Source organism: Anolis carolinensis, unplaced genomic scaffold (genome assembly GCF_035594765.1).
Source record: "Anolis carolinensis isolate JA03-04 unplaced genomic scaffold, rAnoCar3.1.pri scaffold_7, whole genome shotgun sequence".
In the NCBI taxonomy this organism is placed as follows: Eukaryota; Metazoa; Chordata; class Lepidosauria; order Squamata; family Dactyloidae; genus Anolis; species Anolis carolinensis.
Genome location: NW_026943818.1, coordinates 14105729 through 14122106, shown reverse-complemented (window position 1 = coordinate 14122106; position 16378 = coordinate 14105729). Strand labels below are relative to the sequence as shown.

General features: G+C 33.2%; 1 protein-coding gene and 1 pseudogene across 18 annotated transcripts in view; one reads left to right on the top strand and one right to left on the bottom strand.

Moving 5' to 3' along the window:
- Positions 1-16378, bottom strand: part of fnbp1 (formin binding protein 1) — a 74790-nt gene that overhangs the window by 41407 nt on the left and 17005 nt on the right. For 17 of the 18 annotated variants that reach the window (XR_010000051.1, XM_062958923.1, XM_062958925.1 and 14 more), the window contains exons 2-4: positions 5141-5256; positions 2947-3003; positions 969-1116 (exon numbers count right to left, since the gene is read on the bottom strand). Coding sequence is in view for 17 of the 18 variants with exons in the window: in XM_062958923.1 (XP_062814993.1) it covers positions 969-1116; positions 2947-3003; positions 5141-5256 (321 nt within the window). In the remaining variant the exon portion in view is untranslated. Of the gene's footprint in view, positions 1-968; positions 1117-2946; positions 3004-5036; positions 5257-16378 lie in introns of those variants that run through there. The other variant, XM_062958931.1, reaches the window with a different exon arrangement.
- LOC134293150 (guanine nucleotide exchange factor subunit RIC1-like) overlaps positions 8134-16378 on the top strand; it is an 11164-nt pseudogene continuing 2919 nt past the window's right edge.

Below are 16378 nucleotides of genomic sequence, written 5' to 3'. Positions count from 1 at the left end.
AATTGTGAAAATAGTGCAATTGTGAAAGAAACAATTGTGCAAGGACCAAATGTGCAAGAAAAAATGTGCAAGGGCCAATTAACAATTGTGCAAGGACAACTGTGAAAGAAACAATTGTGCAAGGACCAAATGTATAAGAAAAAATTGTACAAGGGCCAATTGTGTAATAAACCAAGAAACGATTGTGTAAGGGCCAATTGTGAAAGAAACCATTGTGCAAGGGCCAATTGTGGAATAAACCAAGAAACGATTGTGAAAGAAACAATTGTGCAAGGACCAAATGCACAAGAAAAATTGTGCAAGGGCCAATTGTGGATTAAACTATTGTGCAAGGACCAAATGCACAAGAAAAAAATGTGCAAGGGCCAATTGTGGAATAAACTATTGTGCAAGGACCAAATGCACAAGAAAAAAATGTGCAAGGGCCAATTGTGGAATAAACTATTGTGCAAGGACCAATTGTGGAAGGAAATATTGAGCAGGGACCAAACGTAAATGAAACGATTGTGCAAGGGCCAAATGCACAAGAAAAAAATGTGCAAGGGCCAATTGTGGAATAAACTATTGTGCAAGGACCAAATGCACAAGAAAAAAATGTGCAAGGGCCAATTGTGGAATAAACTATTGTGCAAGGACCAAATGCACAAGAAAAAAATGTGCAAGGGCCAATTGTGGAATAAACTATTGTGCAAGGACCAATTGTGGAAGGAAATATTGAGCAGGGACCAAACGTAAATGAAACGATTGTGCAAGGGCCAAATGCACAAGAAAAAAATGTGCAAGGGCCAATTGTGGAATAAACTATTGTGCAAGGACCAAATGCACAAGAAAAAAATGTGCAAGGGCCAATTGTGGAATAAACTATTGTGCAAGGACCAATTGTGCAAGGAACTATTTCACGAGGACCCAACGTCGAAGAGGCGGTTGTGTGTGTGTGTGTGTGTGTGTGTGTGTGGGGTGTCCCTTACCGCTTTCCTCTCCTGCTTGAGCTCCTGGACGTACCGGGCGAGTTCGGCCGTGATCTGGGAGGTCATGTTCTCGGAGACGACCTCGTGCTGCCCGGCGTAGTCGTTCATCTCGCTCAGCGTGGACAGGAAGGCCCGGCAGGAGGAGAACCTGCAACCGGGGCGGTGGGGGTGGGCGGCAGAGAGAGAGACCTTAGGCCACGGCCGGCCACCCCACCCCCTACACCCCATTGGGTCCATGCAAGGATGGAAGGAAGGACAGGAGAGATAGATAGGTGGATACGTGGATGGAAGGACGGATGGAGAGGGAGAGATGGAGATATTGACATAGATAGACAGACAGACAGACAGACAGATAGATAGGCTGATAAATAGACAGACAAATGGATAGATAGACAGATGGGTAGATGGATGGACTGATGGATGAACTGATAGACAGACAGATGGATAGATGGATATGGAGAGATGGAGATGGATAGATGGAGATATTGACATAGATGGACAGACAGATAGATAGATGGGCTGATAAATAGACAAACAGACAAATGGATAGATGGATGGATGGACTGGTGGATAGATAGACTGATAGACAGATGGGTAGATGGATAGAAAGATAGATAGATAGATAGATAAATAGAATGATAGATGGATAGATGGATGGATAGATGGATAGACGGATAGAACGATAGATGGATGGATGGACTGATGGATAGATAGACTGATAGACAGATGGGTAGATGGATAGAAAGATAGACAGACAGATGGATAGAATGATAGATAGAATGATGGATGGATGGACAGATAGATAGATAGAATGATAGATAGACGGATAGAATGATGGATGGATGGATGGATGGATGGATAGATAGATAGATAGATAGATAGATAGATAGATAGACGGATAGAATGATGGATGGATGGATGGATGGATGGATGGATGGATGGATAGATAGATATAGATAGATAGATAGATAGATAGACGGATAGAATGATGGATGGATGGATGGATGGATGGATGGATAGATAGATATAGATAGATAGATAGATAGATAGATAGATAGACGGATAGAATGATGGATGGATGGATGGATGGATGGATGGATGGATAGATAGATAGATAGATAGATAGATAGATAGATAGACGGATAGAATGATGGATGGATGGATGGATGGATGGATGGATGGATAGATAGATATAGATAGATAGATAGATAGATAGATAGATAGACGGATAGAATGATGGATGGATGGATGGATGGATAGATAGATAGATAGATAGATAGATAGATAGATAGATAGACGGATAGAATGATGGATGGATGGATGGATAGATAGATAGATAGATAGATAGATAGATAGATAGATAGATAGATAGACGGATAGAATGATGGATGGATGGATGGATGGATGGATGGATGGATAGATAGATATAGATAGATAGATAGATAGATAGACGGATAGAATGATGGATGGATGGATGGATGGATAGATAGATAGATAGATAGATAGATAGATAGATAGATAGATAGATAGATAGACGGATAGAATGATGGATGGATGGATGGATAGATAGATAGATAGATAGATAGATAGATAGATAGATAGATAGATAGATAGATAGACGGATAGAATGATGGATGGACAGACGGACAGACAGATGGACAGATAGACAGATGGGTAGACGGATAGATAAACAGACTGATAGACAGGTAGACAGATGGCTAGAATGATGGATGGATGGATGGACTGATGGACAGATGGATAGATAGACTGATAGACAAGATAGATAGACAGACGGGTAGATGGATAGACAGACAGATGGATAGAATGATGGATGGACGGACGGATGGACGGAGGGACTGATGGACAGATAGACAAGCAGATGGATAGAATTATAGATAGATAGATGGATGGATGGATAGATAGAGGGGTAGAATAATAGATGGATAAAATACATGGATGTAACCTGAGTTAAACCTACTTGTTTTCGTCCTCTTCTTTGGAGTTCTTTTTGGGCTGGTATTTCTTGGAAAGGTTCCTGCCACAAAATTGGGGAAAAGAGGGCCGTGACTCCGTGGGAAATACAACACGGGGGGGGGGGGGGGGGGGGAGGCGAAAACGTGGCCCCGATTTGCGGACAGAAAGAGGCCAGGCTTTGACCCCGCTTCCATTTCCCCCTCTGAGTCGGACTTCCCCATGTTCCCCGGTTCCTCTTTCGCAAGAGAATTTCCCATATTTATACATATATACACACACACATACACACACTGTATATATATACTGTATATACATTCATATATATACCTGAATATTATTCTCATATATATATATTCACATACATGAATATTACTCTCATATATATATATATATATATATATATTCATATACATGAATAATATTATTCATATATATATATATATATATATATATATATATATATATATATATACTAGCTGTGCCCAGCCACGCGTTGCTGTGGCAAAGTGGTGGTGGTATTGGTTAAAAATTGTTGTGTAATTTTTATTTGACGTTATTTGTATTTTTTATAAATTTTATTGTAAGTTATCTTTTTATTATATTTTATTATTTTCTTGTATTATTTTTAGTTATTTTCTGTTATTATAGTATTTTATTGTATTATTTTTTAGTGTTTTTAATTATTTTTTAGTGTTTTTTATTATTTTTTATTGGGTTGCTAGGAGACCAAGTTGGAGGAGCTTAGCCTTCTAACTGGCAGCAATTGGATAAAAGCAATTATTCCTCTCTCTCCAATTAGGACTTTATTTTTCTTTTCTTTTTGTTGTATCAACCTAGAGGCGTGGATGATGGGTTGTGTTGTCAAATTTCGAGGTTGGGGGGCCTGTAGTTTTGTGCGTCGCCGTGATGCCATCACTCTTTTATATATATAGATTCATATACATGAATAATATTATTCTCCTATATATATATATTCATATATACGTGAATATTATTCTCATATATATATATATATATTCATATATATATATATATATGTGAATAATATTATTCTCATATATATATATATATATATTCATATACATGAATATTATTCTCATATATATATTCATATATATATACGTGAATAATATTATTCTCACATATATACTGTATATATATTCATACATACAGTAGAGTCTCACTTATCCAACACTCACTTATCCAACGTTCTGGATTATCCAACGCATTTTTATAGTCAATGTTTTCAATATATTGTGATATTTTGGTGCTAAATTCATAAATACAGTAATTACTACATAGCATTACTGCGTATTGAACTACTTTTTCTGCCAAATTTGTTGTCTAACATGATGTTTTGGTGCTTCATTTGTAAAATCATAACCTAATTTGATGTTTAATAGGCTTTTCCTTAATGCCTCCTTATTATCCAACATATCCGCTTATCCAACATTCTGCCGGCCCGTTTATGTTGGATAAGTGAGACTCTACTGTATATACACCGGAGTGGTAACTATTGATCTACTCACATTGGCATGTTTTCGAACTGCTAGGTTGGCAGAAGCTGGGGCTAACAGCGGGAGCTCACCCCACCCCCCACATTTGAACCACCGACCTTTTGGTCAGCAAGTTCAGCAGCTCAGCAAGTTTAACCCACAGCACCACCGGAGGCTCCAATAATAATAATATTATAAATAATAATATATAAATAATATTATTATTATAATTATTATTATTATTATTATAAGATTTATGAATATTATTTTATTATTATTATTGTTATTATTATTGTTACAGAATTTATATTCTGCCCTTTTTTTCTCACCCCAAAAAGGACTCGGGGTGGATTACAATGCACATATACGTGGCAAACATACAACACATACACAGACAGACACAGAGGTAATTGAACATTTTTTCCAGTTTCCGGCTTCGTGAGAGTTAATGCTCGATTCCGGCCACAGGGGGAGCTGCCGATTCATCATCCACTGTGACACCGAGTCCTTTTCGATGGTACTTCCTCATGCTCTTCGCAGTTTTACGGTGCTAAATTAGCCTCCCCACATAAAGCGGTACCTAGAATTCTCTACTCACTGTTTTCGAACAGATTAGGTGGGCTATTGATGGTCAAGAGCTCAAGCCCGACCCAGGCTTCGAACTAACACCGTCTCGGTCAGTTGTTTCCTTCCAAAACTCACCGAAGCTGCTTTGCATAGTTGATTTCGATCTCGGTCCTTTCCTTGACGAACTTGATGTATTTTTCCAAGACATCGATGCCCCACTGCGTGTGCTTCTCCAGGTTGTCAAATTGATCCTAAACAATTAATATATACATAGACATGTTATATATGTATGTGTATATATGTATAATGTATACTATATATACGTATAGTGAACCAATAATGTAATTAATATATAGCATCATATACACAATAATATTATAAATATAATATTATATATACTATACTATATGTATCTTTATATATATATATATACATACATACACACACACATACATATACGCACTCATATATTAATATACAAACCAAGTATATAATAATAAATATAATAAAATGCAATCCAGCCGTGTGTGTATATATGTATAATGTATACTATGTCTACCTAATATATTATATATACTATACTATATGTATCTTTATATATATATATACATACATACACACACACATACATATACGCACTCATATATTAATATACAAACCAAGTATATAATAATAAATATAATAAAATGCAATCCAGCCGTGTGTGTATATATGTATAATGTATACTATGTCTACCTAATATCTTATATATACTATACTATATGTATCTTTATATATATATATATATACATACATACACACACACATACATATACGCACTCATATATTAATATACAAACCAAGTATATAATAATAAATATAATAAAATGCAATCCAGCCGTGTGTGTATATATGTATAATGTATACTATGTCTACCTAATATATTATATATACTATACTATATGTATCTTTATATATATATATATATATATATATACACACACACATACATATACACACTCATATATTAATATACAAACCAAGTATATAATAATAAATATAATAAAATGCAATCCAGCCGTGTGTGTATATATGTATAATGTATACTATGTCTACCTAATATATTATATATACTATACTATATGTATCTTTATATATATATATATATATATATATATATATATATATATATATATATATATACATACATACACACACACATACATATACACACTCATATATTAATATACAAACCAAGTATATAATAATAAATATAATAAAATGCAATCCAGCCGTGTGTGTATATATGTATAATGTATACTATGTATACCTATAGTGAACCAATAATATAATTAATATATAGCATCATACACACACACACACACAAGCACAGAGTATATACAGTAGTGATAAAAAGAAGTATAAATATAATATATATAATATAATATAAATATATAATATAAATAAATATAATATAAATAAATAAATAAAAATAAATATACAGTAGTGATAAACATAAGTATAAATATAATATATATAATATATTATAATATAAATATATAATATAAATAAATATAATATATATAATATATCTAAATAAATAAAAATAAATATAATAAATATAAGTTGTGATAAACATAAGTAAAAATATAATATATATAATATATATATAATATAATATAAATATATAATATAAATATAATATAATATAAATATGTAATATAAATAAATAAATAAAAATATACAGTAGTGATAAACATAAGTATAAATATAATATATATAATATATATATAATATAATATAAATATATAATATAAATATAATATAATATATATAAATAAATATAAATAAATATACAGTAGTGATAAACATAAGTATAAATATAATGTATATAATATAATATAAATATATAATGTAAATAAATATAATAAATATAATATATATAAATAAATAAATATAAATAAATATACAGTAGTGATAAACAGAAGTATAAATATAATGTATATAATATAATATTAATATATAATGTAAATAAATATAATATTTATAATATATATAAATAAATAAAAATAAATAAATATACAGTAGTGATAAACATAAGTATAAATATAATGTATATAATATATATATTATATAATATAAATATATAATATAAATAAATATAAATAAATATACAGTAGTGATAAACATAAGTATAAATATAATGTATCTAATATATATATTATATAATATAAATATATAATATAAATAAATATAAATAAATATACAGTAGTGATAAACATAAGTATAAATATAATGTATATAATATATATATAATATAATATAATATATATATAATATAAATAAGTATAATATATATAAATAAATAAATATAAATAAAATGCAATCCAACCAAAGGACCTTGGAGATGAACCAATATATAGTAAATTATAGTAAATTAAATAATGGATATAGATGATATAATGCAATCCAGCCCAATTTGGGATTTGCTTTTCATGCCTCATTTCCCTTGTTCTGTCCTGTTCTGTTCTTCCTCCGACTGACATCGAACTACATCAAATCCCAAGGAACTATTTTTAATTCCCGCAAAGTCAGTGCCGCCCGAGCACCAGTTTCCCCGGGAGTTGTAGTTTCCCAAAGGAAAGAACCCATACAAACCATGCTGGCTGCAAGCGGTCGCAAAGTTTGCACAAGGTTCTGGGTCTTAAGAAGGCTTCTCCCGGGGAAGAGAAACCCTGGGATCTTTTGCAGAAGTTCCTTTTTTCCTCGCTTTCCGTTTCAAGGCCCAAAAGGGATTCAGAACGAAAGCGAAACCCTCTCTATATACACACATATGTATCACACACACTTATATATATCCCTGTGTGAAGTTTGCCAAGTCAATCAGGGAGGGTCTCTGCATACAGGGAGCTTGGCTGTTGTTGCCTGGAGGCACCCTCTGCCTGGGAGGTGTTAATTACAACCTTCACACTTGCAATGGACAAGCTTGAATAACATTGAGCAGCTGTGACGTTTGCCAAGTCAATCAGTGAGGGGTCTCTGTGCAGAGGTGGCCTGGCTGTTGTTGCCTGGAGGCACCCTCTGCCTGGGAGGTGTTAATTGCGACATTCACACTTGCAATGGACAAGCTTGAATAACATTGAGCAGCTATGACGTTTGCCAAGTCAATCAGTGAGGGGTCTCCGTGCAGAGGTGGCCTGGCTGTTGTTGCCTGGAGGCACCCTCTGCTTGGGAAGTGTTAATTGCAACATTCACACTTGTAGTGAGCAAGCTTGAATAGCACTGCGTGGCTATGAAGTTTGCCAAGTCGATCAGTGCGGGTCTCTGCATACAGGGAGCTTGGCTGTTGTTGCCTGGAGGCACCCTCTGCTTGGGAGGTGTTAATTGCAACATTCACACTTGTAGTGAGCAAGCTTGAATAGCATTGAGCAGCTATGACGTTTGCCAAGTCAGTGAGGGGTCTCCGTGCAGAGGTGGCCTGGATGTTGTTGCCTGGAGGCACCCTCTGCTTGGGAAGTGTTAATTACAACCTTCACACTTGCAATGGACAAGCTTGAATAACATTGAGCAGCTGTGACGTTTGCCAAGTCAATCAGTGAGGGGTCTCTGTGCAGAGGTGGCCTGGATGTTGTTGCCTGGAGGCAACCTCTGTGGGATGCCGTTCAGGGTGGGAGGAAGAACCCTTGCCTGTGTGAAGCAATGTTGCAATTAGCAAGACTGAATAGCACTGAGAAGTCATGAAGTTTGCCAAGTCTATCAGGGAGGGTTTATGTATAATAATAATATAATGATGATGATGATGATGATGATATTATAATAATAACAATAATAACAATAATAATATATGTAACAACAACAACAGCACGGAAAACATACAACAGCCCTGTGATCTTGGCCATGAAAGCCTTCAACAACACAATAATAATAATAATAATAATAATAATAATAATAATAATAATACATCACACAGTCCTAGACACTTGGGAAGTGTTTGACTTGTGGTTTTGTGATACGAAATCCAGCATGTCTATCTTGTTTGCTGTGTCATAATAATAATAATAATAATAATAATAATAATACACAGTCCTAGACACTTGGGACGTGTTCGACTTGTGATTTTGTGAAATGAAATCCAGCATATCTCTCTTGTTTGCTGTGTCATAATAATAATAATAATAATAATAATAATAATAATAATAATAATACACAGTCCTAGACACTTGGGAAGTGTTCGACTTGTGATTTTGTGAAATGAAATCCAGCACATCTATCTTGTTTGCTGTGTCATAATAATAATAATAATAATAATAATAATAATAATAATAATAATAATAATAATATAATACATCACACAGTCCTAGACACTTGGGAAGTGTTCGACTTGGGATTCTGTGATACGAAATCCTGCATATCTATCTTGTTTGCTGTGTCATAATAATAATAATAATAATAATAATAATAATAATAATAATAATAATAATAATATAATAATAATAATAATAATAATAATACATCACACAGTCCTAGACACTTGGGAAGTGTTCGACTTGTGATTTTGTGATATGAAATCCAGCATGTCTATCTTGTTTGCTGTGTCATAATAATAATAATAATAATAATAATAATAATAATACATCACACAGTCATATCATAATAATAATAATAATAATAATAATAATAATAATAATAATAATAATAATAATACATCACACAGTCCTAGACACTTGGAAAGTGTTCGACTTGGGATTCTGTGATACGAAATCCAGCATATCTATCTTGTTTGCTGTGTCATAATAATAATAATAATAATACATCACACAGTCATATAATAATAATAATAATAATAATAATAATACATCACACAGTCCTAGACACTTGGGAAGTGTTCGACTTGTGATTTTGTGATATGAAATCCAGCATATCTATCTTGTTTGCTGTGTCATAAATAATAATAATAATAATAATAATATAATAATAATAATAATAATAATACATCACACAGTCCTAGACACTTGGGAAGTGTTCGACTTGTGATTTTGTGATATGAAATCCAGCATGTCTATCTTGTTTGCTGTGTCATAATAAAATATAAAATGTAATATATTGCTGTGTCATATTAAAATAATAATAATTAGAAGGGTTGAAACAGTCCATAATGTTACATGACTCAAGGCTTTTTTCCCGCTGTTTGGACCCTATTCCGAAACCCAGGGACTTCCCTTAATGCCGAATGTAATAAATCCAAAACTTGGCCTGTGCTTGCAAGATGAATCATTGTTATTTTCCAGTTCCCGTTCACGACTTTCTTTTAAACGGGGGGAGATCAGGCGTGGAAAAGAACGGGCCGGCCGAGGGATGTGAAACGGACCCCTGTGAGCTTTGTTTTGAGTCATCTGAGACCTGTAGACATTAGACATGTCCAAAAAATCGTTTTGAATCGTATATCGGAATTATTTCGGATTGTTCTCGCTTTTTGAGACGCATTCCGAGACATTGTCTCACAGCGTAACCAGCAATGTAATTCGAACCATTGTTGGCCCATTCTCTAATTGTCTCTTAATGTTTCGGTAATTTTTTCCCCCCATAAAATTTTTTAAAATATATATTTAAAAATATTTTAAAAAATTGTTTCTGCAACCTACCTTGACTGGGAGCTTAGCGCAGCCTAATATGGCTGCCGCTCCCCGGCCAATCAGAATCTTCCACGATGGACGCTAACGTCCTCTGCGTCCACATGGAAGATTGACATACAAGCCCGGCGTGTAGCGATTGCGCATGCGCGCCCGCCATTTTAGAAACATTTAGAATCATTACGAATTTTCGGAAAAATCTGAAATTTTGGGGGGAAAAAAATCAGAAATACTTTCTATATCGAAGCGCCAGCGCCCCCTACTTTAGAAACGAGAATTGAAAAGTTTTTTTCATCGATCGGACATGCCGAGTAGACGTGTGTCTTTCTCTCTCTTTAAGGGTCTCTAGGGCTGCGTTGCCTATAAATAGCAAGGAAGGCTATCTCTTCTTCTCTTACAACCCTTATTATTATTATTATTATTATTATTATTAATAATAATTGCATGGTTTTGGGAGTTGTAGTTCACCTGCATGCAGAAAGCACTGAACCCAGCCGACGTCGGATCTGGACCAAACCCAACGTGGCCAACTGCGCATACGGGCCTGGTTTGGGGGCAATTGACCCTGGGACATGGGATTTATAGTTCACCTGTATTCAGAACGTTTTTGTATATATAGAAGACTAGCTTTGCCTGGCCACGCGTTGCTGTGGCTTATGGGAATTATTTGTTGGCCAGGTGGAATAGGAGTGAATAGCCTTGCAGCATGAAAGCCTGGCCGTTTTGTGGAGTGGTTGGAGTCGTAGCATTAATCAAAGAGGCGCCAGGCATGGGCCAACTTGGGCCTTTGCTGCAGGTGGTTTGGACTTCAACTCCCAGCATTCGTAACAGCCCGAGTCCCTTTTGTTTTTTCTCTCAGAAGCTTAAGGTGTTAGGAATGGTGAGAGTTGAAGTCGAAAACAGCTGGGTGAAGAGTACCTGGTCGCCTGTTGTGGTTGTTGCTGTTGTGATTGTGTTTTTAGTGTAATTGTGCTGTTTCTTACTTGAGGCGGGGATGATTGATTGTGTTGGCAATTTTTGAGTTTGGGGGGTTTGGGGTTTTGTTGTTTTGTGCGTCGCCGCGATGCCAGAAGCCTTTTATATATATAGATGTGTGTGTATATATATCTGAATATGGGGAATATTTTACGGCTTCACGATTCAAAAACAAGGAGAAGGGAATGCACGGGAGTAGGTGGGAACAAAGCAAGGCGTTTGCAAAGGAATGCCGAAAACGCCCCAAAAGGAAACAAAAGCCCTTGTTGAACCGCAAATCATGAATAATGCAACTGCGCCTCCAAAACATGCGCTGGAATCAGGCCTAAAAGCAGATCTCTTTTTCTTGCAGAGCAAATCCTAGCTAAAAAAAATACGACTTTTGAGTGGAGTTGATCCAGGATGCTGGGAGTTGTAGTTCCCCCGCATCCACTTTAAGCCAGTAAACACTGCAAATGGACCAAACTTGGCACACAGACCCAACATGGCCAACTGGGAATACTGGGAGAGTTTTGAAAGGGTTGGCCCAAGTTTGCTCTCCAAACCAACCAAATATAATAATAATAATATGATCAATTATTATTATTGTTATTATTATATTTGTTTGGTTTTGGGGACACGTGTAGACCTGCGATAAATTTATTGTTATTATTATTATTATTTTATTATGAAATCCAGCATATCTATCTTGTTTGCTGTGTCATAATATAATAATAATAATAAATTTATTACATGTCTACACGTGTCCCCAAAACCAAGCAAATATAACAATAACAATAATAATAGTAGTTGATCATATGTCCATACATCACCCCCAAAACCAATCCAATATTATTATTATTGATCACATGCCTATGTATCACCCTCAAAACCAACCCAATATAATAATAATAATAATAATAATAATAATAAATGTATTACATATCTACACGTTTCCCCAAAACCAAACAAATACTGTATAACAATAACAATAATAATAATTGATCATACGTCCATGCATCACCCTCAAAACCAATCCAATATTATTATTATTGATCACATGCCTATGTATCACCCTCAAAACCAACCCAATATAATAATAATAATAATAATAATAATAATAAATGTATTACATATCTACACGTTTCCCCAAAACCAAACAAATACTGTATAACAATAACAATAATAATTGATCATACGTCCATGCATCACCCTCAAAACCAATCCAAAATTATTATTATTGATCACATGCCTATGTATCACCCTCAAAACCAACCCAATAATAATAATAATAATAATAAAGTAATAATAAGTGATCACACGTCAACACGTGTCCCCAAAACCAAACAAATATAATAATAATAACAGATCATATGTCCATGCATCACGCTCAAAACCAATCCATTACTCTTATTATTATTATTATTGGTCACATGTACATGAATTGCCCTCAAAACCAACCCAATATAATAATAAAGTAATAATAATTGATCACATGTCTACACGTGTCCCCAAAACCAAACAAATACAATAATAATTGATCATATGTCCATGCATCACCATCAAAACCAATCCATTATTATTATTATTATTATTATTATTGATCACATGTCCATACATTGCCCTCAAAACCAAACCAACCTAATAATAATAATACTAATACTAATAATAATAGGTAAGTAATAATAATAATTGATCACACGTCTACACGTGTCCCCAAAAACAAATATAATAATAATAATAATAGATCTTATGTCCATGCATCACCCTCAAAACCAATCCATTATTATTATTATTAGAATAATAGAATCATAGATTCTAATAATAATAATAATGGATTGGTTTTGAGGGTGATGCATGGACATAAGATCTATTATTATTATTATTATTATTATTATATTTGTTTTTTGGGGACACGTGTATTTTGGGGACACGTGTAATAATTAATTATTATTATTATTATTATTAATCATATGTCCATGCAAGGCCCTCAAATCCAAGTCAAAACAACAACAACAACAATAATAATAATAATAATAGATCATATGTCCATGCATCACCCTCAAAACCAATGTAATATTATTATTATTATTAATCACATGTCCATGCATGGCTCTCAAAACCAAATCAATATAACAATAATAATAATAATAATAGATCACATGTTGAGTACCCAAGCTAGTTATTGGGCATCGACGGGTAAAAATAACAACAGCAATAACATAAATATACCATTTATTATATCAGTTGCAACAGTAGAGTATCAATAATAATAATAATACCCCTTCTATGCAAGGACAAATATAATAATAATAATAATAATAATAATAATAATAATAATAATAATAATAATAGATCATATGTCCATGCATCACCCTCAAAACCAATGTAATATTATTATTATTATTAATCACATGTCCATGCATGGCCCTCAAAACCAACCCAATATAACAATAATAATAATAATAATAATAATAATAATAATAATAATAATAATAGATCACATGTTGAGTACCCAAGCTAGTTATTGGGCATCGACGGGTAAAAATAACAACAGCAATAACATAAATATACCATTTATTATATCAGTTGCAACAGTAGAGTATCAATAATAATAATAATAATAATACCCCTTCTATGCAAGCAGTACACTGAATTAAATTAATACAATTAAAACAAAACCCTAATTTATTATTATTATTATTATTATTATTATTATTATTAATCACATGTCCATGCATGGCCCTCAAAACCAACTCATAATAATAATAATAATAATAATAATAATAATAATAATAATAATAATAATAATAAAAAATTAGGGTTTTGTTTTAATTGTATTAATTTAATTCAATGTACTGCTTGCATAGAAGGGGTATTATTATTATTATTATTATTATTGATACTCAACTGTTGCAACTGATATAATAAGTGGTATTGAATTAAATTAATACAATTAAAACGAAACCCTAATTTTGGGTCATTTTCATCGCTGTCGGAATTCAGGAACACGGCTCGACGCAGGAGGAAAAAACAACGAGGTTTTGCGAGCAAAGCTATTGTTTTCACCCAGATTTGTGCAGAAATCCGTCGGAATAAACCCAACAAATATTAACCGGAGATTAAGGTCAAACACAAAGCGTTGATCCCGGCTGGCCATATGGCCGCTTTCGGATGTAAAATGACACAAAAATACACACCGGGAAATCATATATATCTATATCTATATCTATATCTATATATATGTATATCTCTCAGAAAAGCAGGTGTTAATATATATTAATTTATTTGCAAAGAGGAGAAGGGTTTCTAAGCCAAAATAGAGCCAAAAATTACGATATTTAATTGGATTTATCTATTTGGAATTTGGGTTGCAGATTCAAACTGCTTTAATTTATTATTATTATTATTATTATTATTATTATTATTATATTATAATATTATACTACAGTAGAGTCTCACTTATCCAACACTCGCTTATCCAACGTTCTGGATTATCCAACACATTTTTGTAGTCAATGTTTTCAATACATCATGATATTTTGGTGCTAAATTCATAAATACAATAATTACTACATAGCATTACTGCATATTGAACTACTTTTTCTGTCAAATTTCTTGTATAACGTGATGTTTTGGTGCTTAATTTGTAAAATCATAACCTAATTTGATGTTTAATAGACTTTCCCTTGATCCCTCCTTATTATCCAACATATTCGCTTATCCAACATTCTGCCGGCCCGTTTATGTTGGATAAGTGAGACTCTACTGTACTGTATTTACGAATTTAGCACCAAAATATCACAATGTATTGAAAACATTGACTACAAAAATGCGTTGGATAATCCAGAACGTTGGATAAGCGAGTGTTGGATAAGTGAGATTCTACTGTACATACATACATCTTTCTATCGATCTCTCTGTCCATCCATCCGTCAATCAAGTACCTTTTCTCGTTCTACTTATAAATTAATTCTTCTAGTAATTAAGGTCACAAGTAACCTTTTCAAGTTACTTCTAGTTATCAATATTTCACTAATTCCTCTGGTAATTAAGGCCACAAGTAACCTTTGCTAGTTACTTCTAGTTATCAATTAGTTCCTCCAGTACTTAAGGCTGAAAGTAATTCTTTCTAGTTACTTCTAGTTATAACTCCATTTAGCTAATTTCTCTAGTACTGTACTTAAGGTTAGTCATCAATTAGTTTCTCTAGTACTTAAGGCTAAAAGTAACTCTTTCTACTGTAATTATATTATAGCTTGAGCTATACTTATAATTATGAACTGGGATATTGAATCCCAGCATTAATGTTTTGCATTGTAAGAAAGGCTGCTGCTTCTTCTGCCCGAAGCCCTTTTTTGTTGCCCAGGAAAAAAGAGGTTTTGCATTAAAAGCAAATCAGGTGAAGAAATTGACCCAGAAACGAGAGACAGAAGGAGGGCGGAAGGAGCCCGGGGATTTGGCCGCCTTTCCAGCATGGATCTGCACGGTGGAATTAATCCACTTTGATAGCACCAATAATAATAATAATAATAATAATAATAATAATAATAATAATAATAATAATTAATAACCAGTACATAATAATAATAATAATAATAATAATAATAATAATAATAATAATAATAATAAATAACCAGTACAAGAAAACCGCACTACAAACTAGAGCTGACAGCTGGCACAACAAAAAATTGCATGGAAAGTTCCTTGACAAAATTGAAGGAAAAGCTGACAAGGAGAAGACCTGGCTGTGGCTCACAAATATTATTATTATTATTATTATTATTATTATTAATAACCAGTTACAAGA